Here is a 23,044-nt window from a genome sequence, read left to right as displayed (position 1 = left end):
AAATACAAACACATGGAGACTAAACAGTACACTACTTAATAACAAAGTGATCAGTGAAGAAATCAAAGAGGAAATAAAATAATACATAGAAACCAATGACAATGGAGATACAACGACCCAAAACCTATGGGATGCAGCAAAAGCAGTTCTAAGAGGGAAGTTTATAGCAATACAAGCCCACCTTAAGAAGCAGGAAACATCTCGAATAAACAACCTAACCTTGCACCTCAAGCAATTAGAGAAAGAAGAACAAAAAAACCCCAGAGTTAGCAGAAGGAAAGAAATCATAAAAATCAGATCAGAAATAAATGAAAAAGAAATGAAGGAAACAATAGCAAAGATCAATAAAACTAAAAGCTGGTTCTTTGAGAAGATAAACAAAATAGATAAACCATTAGCCAGACTCATCAAGAAAAAAAGGGAGAAGACTCAAATCAATAGAATCAGAAATGAAAAAGGAGAAGTAACAACTGACACTGCAGAAATACAAAAAATCATGAGGGATTACTACAAGCAACTCTATGCCAATAAAATGGACAATCTGGAAGAAATGGACAAATTCTTAGAAATGCACAAACTGCCAAGACTGAATCAGGAAGAAATAGAAAATATGAACAGACCAATCACAAACACTGAAATTGAAACTGTGATTAAAAATCTTCCAACAAACAAAAGCCCAGGACCAGATGGCTTCACAGGCGAATTCTATCAAACATTTAGAGAAGAGCTAACACCTATCCTTCTCAAACTCTTCCAAAATATAGCAGAGGGAGGAACACTCCCAAACTCATTCTACGAGGCCACCATCACCTTGATACCAAAACCAGACAAGGATGTCACAAAGAAAGAAAACTACAGGCCAATATCACTGATGAACATAGATGCAAAAATCCTCAACAAAATACTAGCAAACAGAATCCAACAGCACATTAAAAGGATCATACACCATGATCAAGTGGGGTTTATTCCAGGAATGCAAGGATTCTTCAATATACGCAAATCTATCAATGTGATACACCATATTAACAAATCGAAGGAGAAAAACCATATGATCATCTCAATAGATGCAGAGGAAGCTTTCGACTAAATTCAACACCCATTTATGATAAAAACTCTCCAGAAAGTAGGCATAGAGGGAACTTTCCTCAACATAATAAAGGCCATATATGACAAACCCACAGCCAACATCGTCCTCAATGGTGAAAAACTGAAAGCATTTCTACTAAGATCAGGAACAAGACAAGGTTGCCCACTCTCACCACTATTATTCAACATAGTTTTGGAAGTTTTAGCCACAGCAATCAGAGAAGAAAAGGAAATAAAAGGAATCCAAATCAGAAAAGAAGAAGTAAAGCTGCCACTGTTTTCAGATGACATGATACTATACATATAGAATCCTAAAGATGATACCAGAAAACTAGTAGAGCTAATCAATGAATTTGGTAAAGTAGCAGGATACAAAATTAATGTACAGAAATCTCTGGTGTTCCTATACACTAATAATGAAAAACCTGAAAGTGAAATCAAGAACACACTCCCATTTACCACTGCAACAAAAAGAATAAAATATCTAGGAATAAACCTACCTAAGGAGACAAAAGACCTGTATGCAGAGAATTTTAGACACTGATGAAAGAAATTAAAGATGATACAAATAGATGGAGAGATATACCATGTTTTTGGATTGGAAGAATCAACATTGTGAAAATGACTCTACTACCCAAAGCAATCTACAGATTCAGTGCAATCCCTATCAAACTACCACTGGCATTTTTCACAGAACTAGAACAAAAAATTTCACAATTTGTATGGAAACATAAAAGACCCCAAATAGCCAAAGCAACCTTGAGAACAAAAAACGGAGCTGGAGGAATCAGGCTCCATAACTTCAGACTATACTACAAAGCTACAGTAATGAAGACAGTATGGTACTGGCACAAAAACAGAAAAATAGATCAATGGAACAGGACAGAAAGCCCAGAGATAAACCTACGCACATATGGTCACCTTATCTTTGATAAAGGAGGCAAGAATGTACAGTGGAGAAAGGACAGCCTCTTCAATAAGTGGTGCTGGGAAAACTGGACAGGTACATGTAAAAGTATGAGATTAGATCACTCCCTAACACCATACACAAAAATAAGCTCAAAATGGATTAAAGACCTAAATGTAAGGCCAGAAATGTCAAACTCTTAGAGGAAAACATAGGCAGGACACTCTATGACATAAATCACAGCACCTAGAGAAATGGAAATAAAAACAAAAATAAACAAATGGGACCAATGAAACTTCAAAGCTTCTGCACAGCAAAGAAAACCATAAACAAGACCAAACGACAACCCTCAGAATGGAGAAAATATTTGCAAATGAATCAACTGACAAAGGATTAATCTCCAAAATTTATAAGCAGCTCATGCAGCTCAATAACATAAAAACAAACAACCCAATCCAAAAATGGGCAGAAGACCTAAATAGACATTTCTCCAAACAAGATATACAGACTGCCAACAAACACATGAAAGAATGTTTAACATCATTAATCATTAGAGAAATGCAAATCAAAACTACAATGAGATATCATCTCACATCAGTCAGAATGGCCATCATCAAAAAATCTGGAAACAATAAATGCTGGAGAGGGTGTGGGGAAAAGGGAACACTCTTGCACTGCTGGTGGGAATGTGAATTGGTACAGCCACTAAGGAGAACAGTACGGAGGTTCCTTAAAAAACTAAAAACAGAACTACCATATGACACAGCAATCCCACTACTGGGCATATACCCTGAGAAAACCATCATTCAAAAAGTGTCATGTACCAAAATGTTCATTGCAGCTCTATTTACAATAGCCAGGACATGGAAACAACCAAAGTGTCCATCAACACATGAATGGATAAAGAAGATGTGGCACATATAGTCAATGGAATATTACTCAGCCATAAAAAGAAATGAAATTGAGCTATTTGTAATGAGGTGGATAGACCTAGAGTCTGTCATACAGAGTGAAGTAAGTCATAAAGAGAAAGACAAATACTGTATGCTAACACATATATATGGAATTTAAGAAAAAAAAATGTCATGAAGAACCTAGGGGTAAGTCAGGAATAAAGACACAGACCTACTAGAAAATGGACTTGAGGATATGGGGAGGGGGAAGTGTAAGCTGGGACAAAGCGATAGAGAGGCATGGACATATATACACTACCAAATATAAAGTAGATAGCTAGTGGGAAGCAGCCGCATAGCACAGGGAGATCAGCTCGGTACTTTGTTACCGCCTGGAGGGGTGGGATAGGGAGGGAGATGCAAGAGGGAAGAGATATGGGAGCATATGTATATGTATAACTGATTCACTTTGTTATAAAGCAGAAACTAACACACCACTGTAAAGCAATTATACTCTAATAAAGATGTAAAAAAAAAAAAAAAAAAAGAAGCATAAGGACTTCCCTGGTGGTGCAGTGGTTAAGAATCCGCCTGCCAATGCAGGGGACACAGGTTCGATCCCTGGTCCGGGAAGATCCCACATGCCATGGAGCAACTAAGCCTATGCACCACAACTACTGAGCCTGTGCTCTAGATCCTGCGAACCAGAACTACTGAGCCTGCGCTCTAGAGCCCATGAGCCACGACTACTGAGCCCGCTTGTCACAACTACTGCAGCCCGTGTGCCTAGAGCCTGTGCTCTGCAACAAAGAGAAGCCACCGCAATGAGAAGCCCACGCACCACAACAAAGACCCAACACAGCCAAAAAATAAATAAATAAATTTATAAAAGAAAAATATAAAGAAGCATATTTAACACTAAAAAAACAAAAAAAACCATAACAATTTATATTAATCTTGTTCCTTAGGAGGAAAATAATTTGCTTACACTTTCCATTTCTTTCATCTTTTCTTGTGTCCGTTCAGTTTCTTTTTTCAGTTGACTTATCTCCTGTTCATTTTGTAGTGTTATAAACTCTTTTTCTCGAAGCTGTTCTTTGGCATTTTGCAATTTTTCATTCAAACCTTCTATCTGAATTTTAAACAGAGCAATGTTAATGTAACTAAAGAAAAATAATTCTTCAGTCATAACTGCAATCCAAGTAAGTCAGATTTTAAACATGTATATCTAAAATAGCAAAAATTTAAAAATGTTTTTCTTTTCTTTTTTATTTTAGAAGAGAGTGAGTTTATTAGAACAAAGAGCCAAAAATATGTGTTTCTTAAGACGACAACCATAACTTTGACACAAGCATCAGAATTCTTGTGCCTAATAAAATGCTTATATGTATACCTAAAATATACTAAAAGAGGTGAAAGTCTCAATCACATTTTTATAAGAAAGGAAAATAAAGGTACGTTAAAACAACACACATTACATGGTCTTCAAAATAATTTTACAGGCAATTATCTGCATGAGGTAAAAAATACAATTAGTGAAAACAAACTCCCCTTCTTTACTATGTTCCTTCCTTAGAGGCAGCCACAGTTAACAGAATTACTTGCAAATCCTTCCAGAGATATTTTATACATATTCAGATATGCACACATTATAATAAATATGTGAACACGTTGACATACAAAAAAAAATACATTCAAAATAACATTAAAAGGGTAAGCACCAGAAGCTGGGGAGTCAGAGAAAAGGAGAAATGTTCGTGGAAGGGTACAAAGTTTCAGTTAGGCAGGATGAATAAATTCTGGAGATACAATGTATGGCACAGTGAATGACTGTAATTAGTAATAATATGTTGTATACTTGATAAGTGTTCTCATAAAAAAAAAGTATATGAGGTTGTAGATATGTTAATTAGTTTGATTACTGTAATTATGTCATAATGTATGTGTACATTAAAACATGTTGTACATCTTAAATATATGCCATTTTTTGTCAATTATACCTCAATAAAGCTGGGGAAAAAACTGAGAAGAAAATGAATATAACATAGGATGTACAAGATAATTAAAATTATGCAGTATTGGGAATTCCCTGGCAGTCCTGTGGTTAGGACTCCATGCTCTCACTGCCAAGGGTCCAGGTTCAACCCCTGGTTGGGGAACTAAGATCCCACAAGCTACGCAGCACAGTGAAAAAACAATAAATTAATAAATAAATAAATAAAGTAAAATAATACAGTATTTTTATTGTTTGTATTCTATTAAAAAGCTGTATTATGTGAATAACAGATGCTTACAGTTAAGGAGTTATTTTTTTTAAACAATTTAAGACACGTAATTTTTAATAATTTACCTGTTTGTTGCTTTCTTTAAGTTCCAATTCTGATTTCTCCAGAGTACCCTCTAATTTAATTATTTTCTGTTCCATTTCTCCCCTGTACTCACGAATAGTCATATCCAAATGTGTTACCTAAGTACAAAAGCAACATTAAGCTGTCACTCAATTTTATTCTAACATGGAAAACTGTGTGCTTGGAATGTGATTTAGAATTGTTTACAGTGGGTATAACTAAAGAATAAATGCATCTCAAATAAATTATTAAAAAGAATGAGATAGGGGCTTCCCTGGTGGTGCAGTGGTTGAGAGTCCACCTGCCGATGCAGGGGCCATGGGTTCGTGCCCCGGTCTGGGAGAATCCCACATGCCGTGGAGTGGCTGGGCCCATAGGCCATGGCTGCTGAGCCTGCATGTCTGGAGCCTGTGCTCCGCAATGAGAGAAGCCACGACAGTGAGAGGCCCCTGTACCGCAAAAAAAAAAAAAAAAAAAAAAAGAATGAGACAAATAATCATTCCTTAATAATACTGGATCTTGAGCCTGATACATGATTATGTTCACATAAGTGACAAATAAAATGATTCAAACTTCATTTTATGCTTGATAAAAGCTGCTAGGGCTTCCCTGGTGGTGCAGTGGTTAAGAATCCACCTGCCAATACAGGGGACATGGATTCTATCCCTGGTCCGGGAAGATCCCACATGCTGCGGAGCAACTAAGTCTGTGCACCACAACTACTGAGCCTGCACTCTAGAGCCCGCGTGCCAAAACTACTGAATCCACGTGCTGCAACTACTGAAGCCCACGCACCTAGAGCCCGTGCTCCACAGCAAAGAGAAGCAACCGCAATAAGAAGCCCGTGCACTGCAACCAAGAGTAGCTCCCGCTCGCCACAACTAAAGAAAGCCCACACGCAGCAATAAAGACCAAATGTAGCCCCCCAAAATCAATAAAATTTAAGAGAAAAAAAAAGCTGCTAAATAACAATGCAACATGAAAATTGTGGGATGCAGCAAAAGCACTGCTTGGAGGAACATCTAAAGCATTGAATGCATATATTAGAAAAGAAGAAAGGGGCTTCCCTGGTGGTGCAGTGGTTGAGAGTCCGCCTGTGGATGCAGGGGACACGGGTTCATGCCCCGGTCTGGGAAGATCCCACATGCCGCAGAGCGGCTGGGCCCGTGAGCCATGGCCGCTGAGCCTGCGCGTCTGGAGCCTGTGCTCCTCAACGGGAGAGGCCACAACAGTGAGAGGCCTGCATACCACAAAAGAAAAAAAAAAAAGAAGGCCTAAAATCAGTCATCTAAGCTTCCACCTTGGGTAACTAGAAAAGGAAGAGCAAATTAAATCCAAACTAAGCAGAAGAAAAAAATAATAAAAATTAGAGCAGAACTCAATGAAATTAAAATTGGGAAATCAATAGAGAAAATCAACAAAGCCAAAAGCTGGTTCTTTGAAAAGATCAATAATATAAATAAGTCTCCAGCCAGACTAACTTAAAAAAAAAAAAAAAAAAAGAGGATATAAATTGCTAATATGAGAAACGAAAGAGGAGATATTACTACAAATCTCAAGGACATTAAAAGGATAATAGAGAAATATTAAAAACAACTCTCTGCCCATGAATTTAATAAAACCAGATGAAATAGACGAGTTACTCGAAAGGCACAATCTGCCAAAACTCACACAAGAAGAGAGAATCTGAATAAGGCTATATCTATTAAAGAAATTCAATCAATGATTAATAACTTTCCGAAACAGAAAGCACCAGACTCAGATGGATTCATTGCTGAATTCTACCAGACATTTAAGGAAGAAATTATACTAATTCTCTACACTCTCACTTAGTAGATAGAAGCAGAGGAAATACTAACTCATTCTCTGAGGCCAGCATTACCCTGATACCAAAACCAGACAGAGACATTATAAAGAAAGAAAACTACAGACCAGTATCTTTCATGGACATAGATATAAAAATTCTCAATAAAATATTATTGAATCATACCCAACGATGTATAAAAAGAACTATACACCACAACAAGCGGGATTTTTTCTAGGTATGAAAGGCTTTTTCAACATCTGAAAATTAATTAATGTAACTGATCACATCAATAGGCTAAAGAAGAAAATCACATGATCATATTAATAGATGCAGAAAAAAACATTTGACAAAATCCAACATCTATTCATGATAAAAACTCTTGGTAAACTAGGAATAGAGAGTAACTACCTCAACTTGATAAAGAATATCTAAAAAAACCAACAGCTAACATCACACTTAACAGTGAGAAACTCAAAGTTTTCCCATTAAGATCAGATACAAGGCAAAGATATTCCACTTCTTTTCAACATTGTACAGGATGTCCTAGCTAATGCAGTAAGACAAGAAAAGGAAGTAAAAGGTATACAGGCTGGGAACGAAGACATAAAACTGTCTTTGTTTGCAGATGACAAGATGATTTAGGTAGAAAATCCAAAGGATTTGACAAAAAAATTCCTGGAACTAATAAGTGATTATAGCAGGTTGCAGGATACAAGGTTAATACACAAAAATCAATTGCTTTCCCATGTACCAACAATGAACAAGAGAAATTTGAAGTTAAAAACAAAATTATCATTTATATTAGCATTCTCCAAAATGAAATAGTTATAAATCTAAACATATTCAAGATCTATATATGGAAAACTATAAAACTCCAATGAAAGAAATCCAAGAATTATATAAATGGAGAGAGAGTTCACGTTCATGGATAGGAAGACTTAATATTGTCAAGATGTCAGTTCTTCCCAGCTTGATGTATAGATTCAAGGCAATGCCAATCAAAATCCCAGCAAGTTATTTTGTGGATATCAACAAACCGGTTCTAAAGTTTATAGGGAGAGGCAAAAAACCCAGAAGAGCCAACACAATTTTGAAAAAGAACAAAGTTGGAACACTGACATTACTCAACTTCAAGACTTACTAAAAAGGTACAGTAATCAAGACAGTGTGGTACTGATGAAAGAATAGGTGAATAAAATCAATGGAACAGAAGAGACCAGAAACAAACCCATGTAAATATAGTCGACTGACCTTTGACAAAGGAGCAAAGGCAATACAAGATGTCCTTCAATAGGTAAATGGATAAATAAACCATAATATATCCAGGCAATGGAATACTATTCCATGCTAAAAAGAAATAAGCTTTGAAAAGACACGGAGGAAACTTAAATGCATATTACTAAGTGAAAGAAGCCAATCTGAAAAGGCTACAATACAATATGATTCTAACTGTATGACATTCTGGAAAAGGCAAAACTACAAAGACAGCAAAAAGATCAGTGGTTGCCAGGGTTGGGATAAGAGGGAGAAGGATGAATAGGTGGGGCACAGAGGATTTTTAGGGCAGTGAAAATATTCTGAATGATACCATAATGATGCATAGCTGTCCAAACTCCTAGAATGTATAACACAAAAGTAAACTGTAATGTAAACTATGGACTTTGGGTGATTATGAAGTGTCAATGTATCAACAGGTTCATCAGCTTTAACAAATGTACCATTCTGGCAGGGAATGTTGATAATGCGGAAGGCTGTGCATCTGTGGGGGTGGGGGGTTTACAGGAAATCTCTCTACCTGCTGCTCAATTTTGCTGAGAACCTAAAACTGCTCTAAAAAATAAAGTCTAAAAAAGATGCTGCTAAATAATGCCTTCTGAATATTTTTGTTCCTCCAATAAATACTAGCTGAGCAAGTAACTCCTTTAATCCCATTTTCTTCTGATATACAGTATTATAAGAGATCAAAAGGTTCAGATACTAAGCTAACCTTCATTCCTGAAAATCCACCTGCTATAAAAATAGCAAGATAAAGAGAAACAACATATTTCTAATTTTAAAAGTATTTATGTGCACAGAAAAAAGAAATAGCTATAAAGGGACTTCCCTGGTGGCACAGTGGTTAAGAATCTGCCTGCCAATGCAGGGGACATGGGTTCGAGCCCTGGTCCGGGAAGATCCCACATGCTGCACAGCAACTAAGCCCACGAGCCACAACTACTGAGCCCATGCACGACTGAAGCCCACATGCCTAGAGCCCGTGCTCCACAACGAGAAGCCACCTCAATGAGAAGCGCACACACAGCAATGAAGAGTAGAGAAAGCCTGCTCATAGCAACAAAGACCTAACACAAAATAAATAAATGAATTTTTTTAAAAAGCTATAAAAATGTCTATTTTGCCAAAAAGAGGGGACCTCTGAAACCTTGTGCAACTGCATTTTAACAGAAAATTTCATTAAAATATAGTTAAAAAAAATATATATATATATAGTTAAGAAAACCAACTTGAGCTGCTCTTTGCTTTAGCTCCCAATTTCTCTCCTTAAGTGCCTGATCCATTTCAAGGAGTTCTTGCTTTTTGTCTTCAATCTCCATCTTGCATTCCCTGCAATTTATCAAAGTGAAAAAGATCTAAGCAAATAAATAGGAATATTATAGTTTCAAAAAAATTAAATCAAGTGGGTTACCTTTCCTGTAAGTTAAAAGTGATAAGATATATTCAACTATTTCAGATTGAGAGCTCACATTAAAGGAATAATGTATAAAGAAAATGACTGATATCAATGCAACTACTTTAACAGAGTGTTCTAAAAAGGCAAAAGTTAACTCAGATTCTACTATTGGAGACAATTTAAGCTAAATGTTAAAAGCACTACCAGGGAATAAGATTGAATCAGTATAAGAATTTTAAAAATATATCTATATTTTTTCATCTATAGATCAAAGGAGTGTTTGAAAGTCTTTTATATATAATAGCTGTGAGTTCACTATAACTGAACGAGGCATTTATCTCATGATTGATGTCCCTGATATCCAAAGCTCAGTAAACGACCACTGTATTTCTTATGGGAATTTTTTTTTAACATCTTTATTGGAATATAATTGCTTTACGATGGTGTGTTAGCTTCTGCTTTATAACAAAGTGACTCAGTTATACATATACATATGTTCCCATATCTCTTCCCTCTTGCGTCTCCCTCCCTCCCACCCTCCCTATCCCACCCCTCTAGATGGTCACAAACCACAGAGCTGATCTCCCTGTGCTATGCAGCTACTTCCCACTAGCTATCTACCTTACATTTGGTAGTGTATATATGTCCATGCCACTCTCTTTGTCACAGCTTACCCTTCCCCCTCCCCATATCCTCAAGTCCATTCTCTAGTAGGTCTGTGTCTTTATTCCTGTCTTACCCCTAGGTTCTTCATGACCTTTTTTTTTTCCTTAGATTCCATATATATGTGTTAGCATACAGTATTTGTTTTTCTCTTTCTGACTTACTTCACTCTGTATGACAGGCTCTAGGTCCATTCACCTCACTACAAATAACTCACTTTTGTTTCTTTTTATGGCTGAGTAATATTCCATTGTATATATGTGCCACATCTTCTTTATCCATTCATGTGTTGATGGACACTTAGGTTGCTTCCATGTCCTGGCTATCGTAAATAGAGCTGCAATGAACATTTTGGTACATGACTCTTTTTGAATGATGGTTTTCTCAGGGTATATGCCCAGTAGTAGGATTGCTGGGTCATATGGTAGTTCTATTTTTAGTTTTTTAAGGAACCTCCATACTGTTCTCCATAGTGGCTATATAAATTTACATTCCCACCAACAGTGCAAGAGGGTTCCCTTTTTTCCACAACTACTCCAGCATTTACTGTTTACAGATTTTTTGATGATGGCCATTCTGAACCCGTGTGAGATGATATCTCATTGTAATTTTGATTTGCATTCCTCTAATGATTAATGATGTTGAGCATTCTTTCATGTGTTTGCTGGCAATCGTATATCTTCTTTGGAGAAATGTCTATTTAGGTCTTCTGCCCATTTTTGGATTGAGTTGTTTTTTTTGATATTGAGCTGCATGAGCTGCTTGTAAATTTTGGAGATTAATCCTTTGTCAGTTGCTTCATTTGCAAGTATTTTCTCCCATTCTGAACGTTGTCTTTTTGTCTTGTTTATGGTTTCCTTTGCTGTGCAAAAGCTTTTAAGTTTCATTAGGTCCTATCTGTTTATTTTTGTTTTTATTTCCATTTCTCTAGGAGGTGGGTCAAAAAGGATCTTGCTGTGATTTATGTCATAGAGTGTTCTCCCTATGTTTTCCTCTAAGAGTTTGATAGTGTCTGGCCTTACCATTTAGGTCTTTAATCCATTTTGAGTTTATTTTTGTGTATGGTGTTAGAGAGTGTTCCAATTTCATACTTTTAAATGTACCTGTCCAGTTTTCCCAGCACCACTTATTGAAGAGGCTGTCCTTTCTCCACTGTATATTCTTGCCTCCTTTATCAAAGATAAGGTGACCATATGTGCGTGAGTTTATCTCTGGCTTTCTCAGATTCTACTATTGGAGACAATCTAAGCTAAATGTTAAAAGGACTACCAGGGAATAAGACTGAATCAGTATAAGAATTTAAAAAATATATCTATATTTTTTCATCTATAGATAAAAGGAGTGTTTGAAAGTCTTTTATATATAATAGCTGTGAGTTCACTATAACTGAACGAGGCATTTATCTCATGACTGATGTCCCTGATATCCAAAGCTCAGTAAACGACCACTGTATTTCTTATGGAAATTTTACTCAAAACGACACCTTACATTTAGTGAAGTATTGAAGTCTAATATAGAAATATTTTAAATGTATTTTTTATAAATTCTAGCCCTCTTAAAACACTAACTTATGAATAATTTTATATATAAAAAATGCTTAAAATGACACAATTTTAATATTTATATCACTCTGAAGCCTCTGATCAGAGAATTTTAATTTCGAACTCTAAGTTCTGATATCACAAAGGATGAAAATGTTGTTGATCTTGAATCTTCATATGATTTTCCAATCTTAAATATGAAACAATAAAGGTACTGACTTTAAAAAGCAGATTCTGAACTTCTTTAATGAGATGTTTACTGTTCTCCTAAAAGCCTGAAGAGTTCATCCAAGGCTAAACTTATATTCTAAAAGTAATATGAAATGAATTCTAAAGATAGCTCTAATTGCTGTCTATATGAATAACTGTGCTTCCAAAATTCAGCTACTAGCTAGAATTTTAAGTTTTGTTTTACTACTTTTATCCATTCATTCCCTTAATCATTTAGCAAATATTTATTGGATGTTTCTTATATGTCAAGGTTCTATGTACTGTGGAATTAATAGGCAACAGGATAGATGTTGTTCATTGCATAGAGCTTACATTCTACTAGGTCAAGAGATGGACTATAAATAATAAACAACTCAACATGAAAAATATAATATAAAGTGCTATGTTAGAACATTAAATACAGTGATGAGATCGTGACTGGGAGGCTATGTTAGAATAGGTGGTCAGGGAAGGGCCCTTTGAGGTAACGTGAAGGGTATGAAGAAGCTGGCCATATAACCATTATTTCAGGCCAAAGAAACAGCTATGACAAAAGTCCTAAGGTGGGAAAAAACCTGGTAAACTTTAAGTACAATAAAAAAGCCAGGAGCAAGCAGAACAATATGAAATGAGGCCAGAGAAGCAGGCAGGAACCTTGGGCTTTGTATTACAAGAAAAGGAGCTTGTAATTTTTCTTTTTTTGGTTGTGGTAAAATACATATAACATAAGATTTAGCATTTTAACCACTTTAAAGTGTACAATGCAGTTACACTAAGTACATTCACAATGTTGTGTAACCATTACCACTATTTCTAGTACTTTTTCATCATTCTGAATGGAAACCCCATATCCATTAGCAGTTTTTTTCCATTCTCCCTTCCCCCAGTCCCTGGCAACAATTAATCTGCTTTCTATCTCTATGGATTTGCTAATTCTGGATATTTCATATAAATGGAGTTATGCAACGTATATGTGCTTTCTTTCATTTAGCATAATATTTTCAAGGTTCATCCATGTTGTAGCATGTTTCAGTACTCTATTCCTTTTCATGGCTGATTAATATTCCTTGTATGGATACACCACACTGTGTTTATCCATTCACAACTATCAGTGTCCAGCTGTGTCGTTTCCACTTATTGGTTATTGGGAATAGCCGTACTATGAACATTTGTGCAAGATTTTTGTTTGAACACCTGTTTTCAATTCTTTTGGGTACTTACCTAGGAGTGAAATTACTGAGTTATATGGTTAATGTATGTTTAAGTTATTGAGGAACTGCCACACTGTTTTCCACAGAGGCTGTAACCATTTTAGTTTACCATTTGTTATTTTCTGCTTGGATTTTTTTTTTTTTTTGAGGTACGCAGGCCTCTCACTGCTGTGGCCTCTCCTGTTGCAGAGCACAGGCTCCAGATGTGCAGGCTCAGCGGCCATGGCTCATGGGTCCAGCCGCTCTGCGGCATGTGGGATCTTCCTGGACCAGGGCATGAATCCGTGTCCCCTGCATCAGCAGGCAGATTCTCAACCACTGCGCCACCAGGGAAGCCCTTCTGCTTGGATTTTTTTTGTTTGTTTTTATTATGGCCATCTTAGTGGGATTGAAGTGGTATCTCATTGTGGTTTTGATTTACATTTCCCAAGGAGCTTGGTTATTATTCTGAATCTTTTGGGAAGCCATCAGAAGATTAAGTAGGGAAGCAATATGATCTGATTTATGTTTTGAATCATAAACTTAAATCAATTCTGTGGAGAATGAATTGTGGGGAAGGTCAAGAATTTAAGCTGGTAGACCAGGTGGGAAGCCACAGCAACAGACCAGGTGAGAGATGATGATGGCTTGTGCTAAGGTGGTAGTAGAAAAAATAAGAAATCAATAGATTTCAGAATATGTTTTAGAAATAAAGTTGACATGACTTGCTAATAGACTGGATGAAAAAAGGGAAGGAAAGAGATAAAAATAATCTTATAGATTTCTGGTTTAAGCAACTGCATAATAATGAGATGGAGGAAGGGCAGGATTATGAGTAAAAAAAAAGAATTTTTTTAGCCACGTTTAAGATGCCTCTTTAAAATACGTCAGTGGAGATAACAAATAGGTCATTAGATATGAGTCTGGAGTTTGGAGAAGAGGTCTTTCTAGAGATATGGGTTTGGAAGTCTCTGACACATAGTATTTAAAGCTACGTGAAATTTACCAAGAATGAATTTGTGGGTAGAAAAGAGAAGGGGTCCTGCTCTGAACCACAGGTTACAATATCTAAGATTCTGGGTCACCTTGCTACTCTCTATCCTGTTCTTTCATTACACATTTCACATCCTGGTCTGTTTTCCTTTTCAGAATCCATTTCCTACACTTTGGCTCCAGTCTGGCTCTCCACCCCTACTCACCACAGATGTGTACTGGAACAGCATTTTATGCTATTGCTGCTAATCCAAGAACCCAGATTTTAGAGTTGGACAACTGTGTTTCACTCCCCTCTCTGGACCCTACTATCTGACTTTGGGCATTTTACTTAATTTTCTCAAGCCTCAGTTTTCTCAAGCGTAAAAAGGTGATAATAAGCAACTCATAGGTTTGTTGTAAAGAAATGATTGAGATCATATATGAAGTCCCTGCCATAGTCCTGGCACAAAATTAGGGCTTAACACAAAGAACAACATTGTTATTGTTAATATTATTTTTCTATTCATCACTGCTGTATGCTGGTCCAATCATTTTTTACCACTAATACAGGAGAGGGCCAATGTAAAATGGTCCAAAGAACAAGGATGGAAGTATTAGCCAACAGCAACAGCTATATTAGTGAGATGGAGCTTGGGATGAACTGTCTAGGATGAGACACAGTGAGCTAAAGGCAGTTGAGAAGTTTGGACATCTAGAATTCAACAACAACTCTATAGTATGACGCAAGGACTAAGGGTAATAAAGTGAAATACCTGTAACTGTGATATCATTTTTTAGTATTTAGCTCACCTAAGTTCAGCTGTGAGATCCGTTATAGTAGTGTATTTTTCCTCTAATGACAATTGAGCCTTCTGTAGAACATCTCTCAATTCCTGGAGTTGTCTTAAAGTACTCTTTAATTCTCCATGAGCATTTTGTAGTTCAGTCTCTAGTACTTCCCGTTTCTGCAAGGCTTCTGTTAGTTCAGTTTCAGTGTGGTGCTGTAACTTTTCTAACTCCTTCACTGTTAAAAGCAGAGAATAATTTTAGAATTATATATATAAACTACTTGTTATTCAGAAATTTGTAAGCAATTATAATTAAGAATATCCAATTTTATTCATCTATAAGAGGCAAAATACCACTGATTGTCCCTTCCCCGTCATCTCAAATTCTCACTTTATTCCATTTCTTTAAATATACAGATGCAGGCAGCTAAGCTGAGCTAACTTGTTGCTTACCAGCGTTTGTCTTCTTATCTAGTTCTGTCTTTGTCTGTTCTAATATCACATCTAACTGAGAGAGATGCATTGCTTTATTTTCTCCATCTCGTTTTAGGTGCTTTATTTCTTTTTCCATTTTATACAGTTCTTCTTTGTAGTGATCCATCTCAAGTTTTACTTGCCTAATTAAAAACAAAAAATAATTTGGGAACTTAAAAATAAACTAACTTATCTCTGAACAAAGTCTGCAAGTTATATAAAGACAAATATCAGCAAAATGTCTAGTCACCGTGGGATGAATTGGGAGATTGGGATTAGGATTGACATATATACACTATATATGACATATATACACTAATATGTATAAAATGGATAACTAATAAAAACCTGCTGTATAAAAAAAAGTCTAGTCAGAATCTTAAATCACCTATTATATTGTTAAAAATGCTCCAACTAATAGATTGTAATTCTGTACCAACTACATGCCACTAAACACAACTATATGATGTATTTACCTAGTACACTACCTGGCACACAAAAGGTGCTCAATGAATTTGTTTTCTTTCTATTTGGAGATATTTTAATTTTTTTTTAAGATTTTTTTTTTTTTGATGTGGACCATTTTTAAAGTCTTTATTGAATTTGTTACAATATTGCTTCTGTTTTATGTTTTGGCTTTTTGGCCGCAAGGCATGTGGGATCTTAGCTCCGTGACAAGGGATGAACCCACACTCCCTGCACTGGAAGGCAAGGTCTTAACCACTGGACCACCAGGGAAATCCCTGAGATATTTTAGTTTTAAAACAGATCCAAGGAGATATATAACAGATATATTTTAACTCTAAACCCTTTTGGGAGAGAAAAACAGTTTTATAAATTATAGTTTCAGAAGTGAAAGAAGCAATAGTTGGAACAGAGAAAAACCCTGCTTCACGAAGAGAAGATCTTGGAACTAGATATATCTTTCTTATGAAGTTTATTCATCTAGTTCATAAGCTTCCTACTAGTAATTAGAACTTATTTTACCCACTGAATGTGCCTATTAGCTATAATTAAGAAGAGTTTTTGTCTAGAAGTCAAAGGGTGGGAGTAAGAAAAGAAAGAAGCAGTTATTTCAATTTTCTTAGTGAACAAAAGCAAGATCATCAGTGAGAGCAAGGATTGGGGAGGGGTTGTTAGAGTTTTGAAAGAAAAGGCAAAGGTGTAAAAGAGTCCTCTACAAGAATAAGTAACATTGTGATTGCCAGACAGACAGCATTAAGAAAATGCTTAAGGTTTTGAAGTTATGGGTATAAAGTAAGACTGGTCACTGTCGTTATATTTTTCTCCAGCCTCTGTAAAGATGCAAGCGTGAATTAGTCTGAGTTGGATTTTTAGTTCTGTGTACCACAAAGTAAGAGAGAGGTAAAGGAGTTGTGGGTTTATGTAAATCAGTGATTTTAATGATTAATTAGAATTTAAGCTAGGTAAAGAGAGGAGAAAGGGCATTAGTGAATGAGACAGTGGTAGAACTGATAGATCAGAGGTCCTAGTTACATCAAAGAATTGTTGAATCGCAGATATTAAAGGGAATGAGGTAATAATATAGAGGTAGATGCATAGTATTCAGATTATGTTGAAATAATGGAGATATCAGAAACGATAAGATCTAGGATAAATCATGTGAGTGAGTGGCTGAGGATCAGCTAGATAGATGTATATTGAAATCCCCAAGAATAAAGACAGGAGTAGTGTTGGAAAGAGCTATGTAAGTCAGGTGGCCTGTAGGTGTCAGCAACAACGAGGGATGATATGATCTGATGACATGAGGTTCATGGTTTATGTCATACTATTTCCCATCTCAATCCTGTGGTACAAGAACTATGGGGAAAAGTTTTTACTTTAGAGAGCTGCAGGGGAAGAAGCAATGTCCTCAGGGGACAGTCACATTTCTGTTACAGCAAGAGAAAAGAAGAGATAGAGAATATAGGGAATGTCTCTCAGGATGGACTGTGAATTCCAGAGGAGAAAGTGAAAATCTTTCACAAGTTCAGATGCGGTGGGAAAAGGGAAGAAAATACATGAGGAGGTTTTGGGGACTTAGTAAGAGAGATGAGGGTAAATCTAACGCCTGGAAATCTGATGCTTCTGTGGCATCTGGCACAAGCAAAAAGTTACTGTTGATTAGTCTTTGTGGAATTAAGGTACACACTGGTGGTAAGGCTGTGTTAGTGGACAGACAACTATCAATGGCAGAAAGAAGGTCTGAAGAACTGTGGTCTTAGTCTTAAACATAGGATATCTTCTTGACCCCACTGAGAGAGTTGAGGATATCTGGGTAAGCAAGTTGCTACTCAAAGCACAAAGGCCCTACCTTTATTCCTGTCAGAGGGGGAGAGGGAGTCTGAGGATGTTGTGGTTTAAGTTCAAATGCATAAGTTAACTCTTATTCCTGTTGGTAGAATGGTGGGCTAATTAAGAGTTTATTATTAATTATGTCAACTCTTGTCAACAAAGTATAAGAGGTCTGGGGAAGCTAGGTATAACTTTCAGCTCATAATTCCCTTTCTTGACCAATTAACTATTGATTTCTTAGCACAGCACAGCCACATTAAATCAGGATTTTTAGAGGTAGGACCTAGGCATCAGTACTTTTTAAAGCTCCTTGGGTGATTTTAATGTTCGGTCAATGTTGAGACCACTGTTTTCTTCTATTAATTTACTCCCTCCCATCAACAGTTAGAATCCATGAAAAATTCCTCTATATGAGTACTTCTTTGCCTGACACTTTCACAATTCAATTTAATAAAACAGCTGCTGAGTGCCTACGAGGTACAAGGAACTATGTTGATTGTTGTGGGAGGACCCTTAAATTAAACCATATATTATCTTGGCCTTAAGGAACTACAATATAGTAGGAGAGCAAAGGATATTAACTTATAATACTAAAAGGCATGAGGGATATGAGGGAGGTGCAAACAATGCTATAGGAACACACACCGTAGAGAAATTAATTCCTCAAGCAAACACTTCACTGAACATTATCTGATAGTGAAACTCAAATATGACTGATGTTAAAGCAGGAAGACAAATATAAACTAACATATTCATTTTACCTGGCAGTACCAGTAAGTTCAATAACTTTTTGCCTTTTTAAATCTGCTTCATATGTGGCTGCTTCACATTTTTCCTCCATTTTTCTCAACTTTTCAGCTGAACTTTCCCTTTGTTTCTGAAGCTCTTGTTCAAGTTTTGATACCTTGTAAAGCAATTTTCAGTTAAGTATTTTAAATTCAAACACAGTTCAACATTTTTCAGAAGAAAAATATTTATATAAATTTGTAGCCTAGCCTATCAGTTTCAAGATGTTATTACAAAAATCAAAGTATAGACCAAGAAACAACGTTTTGAAAATATGAAAGCAAAACAATTTTTAATAAGAAAGATATTTCATTCACATACATATTTATAGAAGTGACCACATCATAACACTAAAATAGGACTTAAAAGAATTGTACAGAATAATGGTAAATGTTCCTCTTTTCATCATCCTTATCTGAAATGTTCTTTCTTCTCTTGTCAAACTATGTTTCTTTCCTTCTTCACAAATTGGCTCATACCAATTCCTAGAATTCCCATCTGCCCTCAAACTTTACAACTTGCATTTGCTCCTATTCATTCCTCCTTCTGTTTTACTACATAGCAGGAGGTATTCTTCCTCCTATATAAGTCAAACTGCTTCATAGGCGTTCTGGATTCAACTCCAATCCACTTTTTAAGGAACCTCATACTACTACCTCTACTCTCTGCTGTATCTTCAATCTCTCTTTCTTCTGGTTTCTTTATATTAGCATTTAAACATGTTCAAGACCTTCCTATCATAAAAAACTTTCCTCCACACCTCTACCTCCTTCCGACTACCACCATTTCTTTCCTCCTCTTTATAGCCCAACTTCTCAGATCTTTTTCTATGCTTGTTGTATCATTTTTCTCACTTTCTCATTCATTCCTCAACCCATAGCAATCTAGACACTGTACAGAAACTACACTGTGTCACCAATGGCTTCCATGCAGCTAATTCCAATGGACATTTCTCAACCCTCAATTTACTTGACACTGATTGCAGCAGCCCATGACACCAATTATCATCCCTTAAGTCATGAAATACTTACTTTGGCTTCCAGGTACTGTATCCTTCAGAGCTCTGTCAAAGTCAGGCATCTCACCCCTCATTCTATGTTCTCTCCCTAAGTTAACCCCAGCCACTTCATTTTTTTTTTTTTTCAATTTTTTTTTTTGGCTGCATTGGGTCTTTGTTGCTGCACGCAGGCTTTCTCTAATGGCAGCGAGCGGGGGCTACTCTTCGTTGCGGTGCACGGGCTTCTAATTGCAGTGGTTTCTCTTGTTGCGGAGCATGGGCTCTAGGCGTGCGGGCTTCAGTAGTTGCAGCATGTGGGCTCAGTAGTTGCAGCAGTGGGCCCTAGAGCACGCAAGCTTCAGTAGTTGCGGCACGTGGGCTCCATAGTTGCGGCGCACAGGCTCTAGGGCACGTAGGCATCAGCAGTTGTGGCTTGTGGGCTCTAGAGCACAGGACTGGTAGTTGTGGCACACGGACTTAGTTGCTCTGTGGAATGTGGGATCTTCCCATACCAGGGATCGAAGCCATGTCCCTTGCATTGGCAGGTGGATTCTTAACCACTGTGCCACCAGGGAAGTCCCACTTCATATTTTCAATGAACATTTACATGACTGTGACCTCAAAGTTAATACCTGGCTAATGACTTTGATATCCTCCCTGCTCTTCTAAAACCTCTCATTGAAGAACTAAGTACAGATTATAAGTAATTAATATCCACACCCCCAACTTAAGCAACTGACAAAGGATTAATCTCCAAAATTTACAAGCAGCTCATGCAGCTCACTAACAAAAAAATAAACAACCCAATCCAAAAATGGGCAGAAGACCTAAATAGCCATTTCTCCGAAGAAGATATACAGACCGCCAACAAACACATGAAAGAATGCTCAACATCATTAACCAAATATAAAATTAAAATAGTACCCAGGTAAAAAGGGAAGGGAACTATGGAAAATCTACCCATTCTGTGTTTGATTAAATGGCACATTCATAAGCAGAAAGAATCTAAAGATAACAATCTGAATAAATCCAACACGGAACCTGTGCATAGTGGAACATGAATAAAAAGTAGAAAAAATATATGCTGGAAAATTTATTCCAAATACTGAAGGAATTTTTAGATATAAACTTCTTTAGAACCTCAAATAAATTAGACAAGACATAAAAATCTCTTAAAACAAAGATCATGAAGAAATAAAATAACCAAATGAAAAATACAAAGGAATTGATAGCCTTAAGGAAAAAAAACTCAGAAGAAAACCATAAGACCATCATAGAAATGAAAACAATTTCAGAAAGAACAAGAATTATAATCAATCTTACAAAAACTGGAGCCAATGATAAGGGATTTAGAAAGAGGGAATCAAGTAACAGATGAGATGAAGAAATGCCTCAGGATGAAGCTGTACAACAGGCACAGCAAACAGTAGGTCTAGACTTGAACAAAAGGGATAGAGAGCCACAGGACAGATGTCTCTAAAAAAGAAAATACAGAATACCTGCCTGATATATTTGAATGTGCAGAGAAGAGATTCTTTAGTTCCACTGGAGAGGCTGAGGATGAAGTTAGAATACACAGATTAAAAAGTCATACAAATGACAAAAAGGTGAGGTGTAGTGAGGTTACTGGGAACTATCATTTTCTAATTTATACTTTTCTGTAAAGTGTGATGAGAGGAAAACAAAACAAAAAATGTGAAATATCTGTCAGAATAATTCAGATGAATTTGGTAATGAATGAAAGAGAAAAGATTCGATTCTAGAATAAAATTTCCTAGGATTCTTTCTTTGGAGTAATAACTTATTTTTTAAAATGAGTAGTTTCCTTTGGGAAAGTAGTAGTTTCCTTTTAGTGCATTGCTTGGCATTTCTTTAGGGATTATCACACATCTCCTGATACAAAATGAAGAAATTGAAAGCTATAATGATTCAGATAGGTATTATATTCAGGTCCAAAAAGGAAAAACTGAATAAAGAAGACTAAATTATAACTAAGTTGGATGGAGTGACAGAAATGTGCCCACGGTATTAACACGATCACATTACATTGGAATAAAACTTTATACATTTTACAATGTTAATTTAGAATATTTCTTATAATATGGTATCTTTGAGGTTAAACAGCAATTTATATAACTAGCAAAAAAATCTATTACCAATTTAAAAAAATTTCTATTTCATAAAACCATTTTGACCAATAATATATACCTGTTTTTCAAGTTTAGCTTGAATGTCTTCTAGCTCTCCATTTCTAATTGTCTCTTGTTGTAACATTTGCTGCTGTTGTTGAAGAGTATGCTGCAGAATAACATTTTGCTCAGTAGTCTCTTGAAGACTGTGGTTTTTAATCTTCAGCTCTTTCTGTAAACAATATACCTAACAAATATATACATTTCTCATTATAATGACATATTTCAAATAAAAAGCAATAAAATGTCAATGTTGTCTACCTTATTAGATAATTACCTTCACTTGTCATATAGGACAATTGTATTCACAGCTATAATTTATTATGTGGAAGGGCAGGGCTCATTTTTCTGATGGGGAGGTATGTTAGAAGGGCCTGTTAATAGGGTTGGTTCTTGGCTGATGTCTGGGAATGTGGCTTTTGAAATATTCCATAAGTGATGAGACTGTTTTCCCTGGCTAGGGCACCAAATCATGCTTTCCTTCTAGGAGTTTGGAATTCTGGTACTTATGGCTGTTCTTATGTGACCAGCCCCCAATAAAAAACCTTGAACTTTGAGTCATAAGCAGGCTTCCCTGGGCAGAAGTACTGCATAAATGTTGCCGCATTTCACTGCTACAGAAAGGAGCTTATTCTGTGTGACTTCTCCCAGAACGAGGGAGAAAACATAGGAAGCCATGGATTTCTTCACACTCCATTTGATATATCTTTTTCTCTTATTGATAACAAACCATAACCATGAAAACATTGTATAAATGTTAGGTGCTATTTAGTATGTTATTGTTGCTATCATTGCCATTGTTTGTAAAATAATATCCCAGCAAGCACTCTTGAATATTCACGCTCCAAAAAACATACAGGAAAACAATACCAACTAAGAAATTGCACTTATTTACTCCAAATATTTAGGACTCGAATATGCTGATCCCCCAAATTGCTTTAAATGAAACCTTTAGAGTTATCTGGGAGAACCTATTAAGAAGGAAAACAAATGCCCTTTGTCCAAGAAATCCAAATCCTAAAAAGTGCCAAAAGAAATCATTTTAAAATTCTATAAATAATACAGCATAATTTCATATATATTTCTTTCTTCTTTTTTTTTTTTTTTTTGCGGTACGCGAGCCTCTCACTGTTGTGGCCTTTCCCGTTGCGTGGCACAGGCTCCGGACGCGCAGGCTCAGTAGTTGTGGCTCCCGGGCCCCGCCCCCCCCCGGGCTTGGGGGTT

At 36.3% G+C, this 23,044-nt stretch overlaps 1 protein-coding gene across 1 annotated transcript in view; it reads right to left on the bottom strand.

Moving 5' to 3' along the window:
* LOC103068771 (coiled-coil domain-containing protein 18-like) overlaps window positions 1-22,007 on the bottom strand; it is a gene marked incomplete at its 5' end in the record, with an annotated part of 52,956 nt that extends 30,949 nt beyond the window's left edge. The window contains 7 exons of the mRNA XM_007468126.1: window positions 3,875-4,018; window positions 5,237-5,353; window positions 9,546-9,645; window positions 15,102-15,315; window positions 15,533-15,696; window positions 18,610-18,752; window positions 21,840-22,007. Coding sequence (XP_007468188.1) covers window positions 3,875-4,018; window positions 5,237-5,353; window positions 9,546-9,645; window positions 15,102-15,315; window positions 15,533-15,696; window positions 18,610-18,752; window positions 21,840-22,007 — 1,050 coding nt within the window. The remainder of the gene's footprint in view (window positions 1-3,874; window positions 4,019-5,236; window positions 5,354-9,545; window positions 9,646-15,101; window positions 15,316-15,532; window positions 15,697-18,609; window positions 18,753-21,839) is intronic.
* Window positions 22,008-23,044: the final 1,037 nt, after the last annotated feature.

Source organism: Lipotes vexillifer, unplaced genomic scaffold (assembly GCF_000442215.2).
Source record: "Lipotes vexillifer unplaced genomic scaffold, Lipotes_vexillifer_v1.1 scaffold905, whole genome shotgun sequence".
NCBI lineage: Eukaryota > Metazoa > Chordata > Mammalia > Artiodactyla > Lipotidae > Lipotes > Lipotes vexillifer.
Note: the sequence above shows the minus strand (reverse complement) of the source record. Positions and strands in the feature narration are given on the sequence as shown.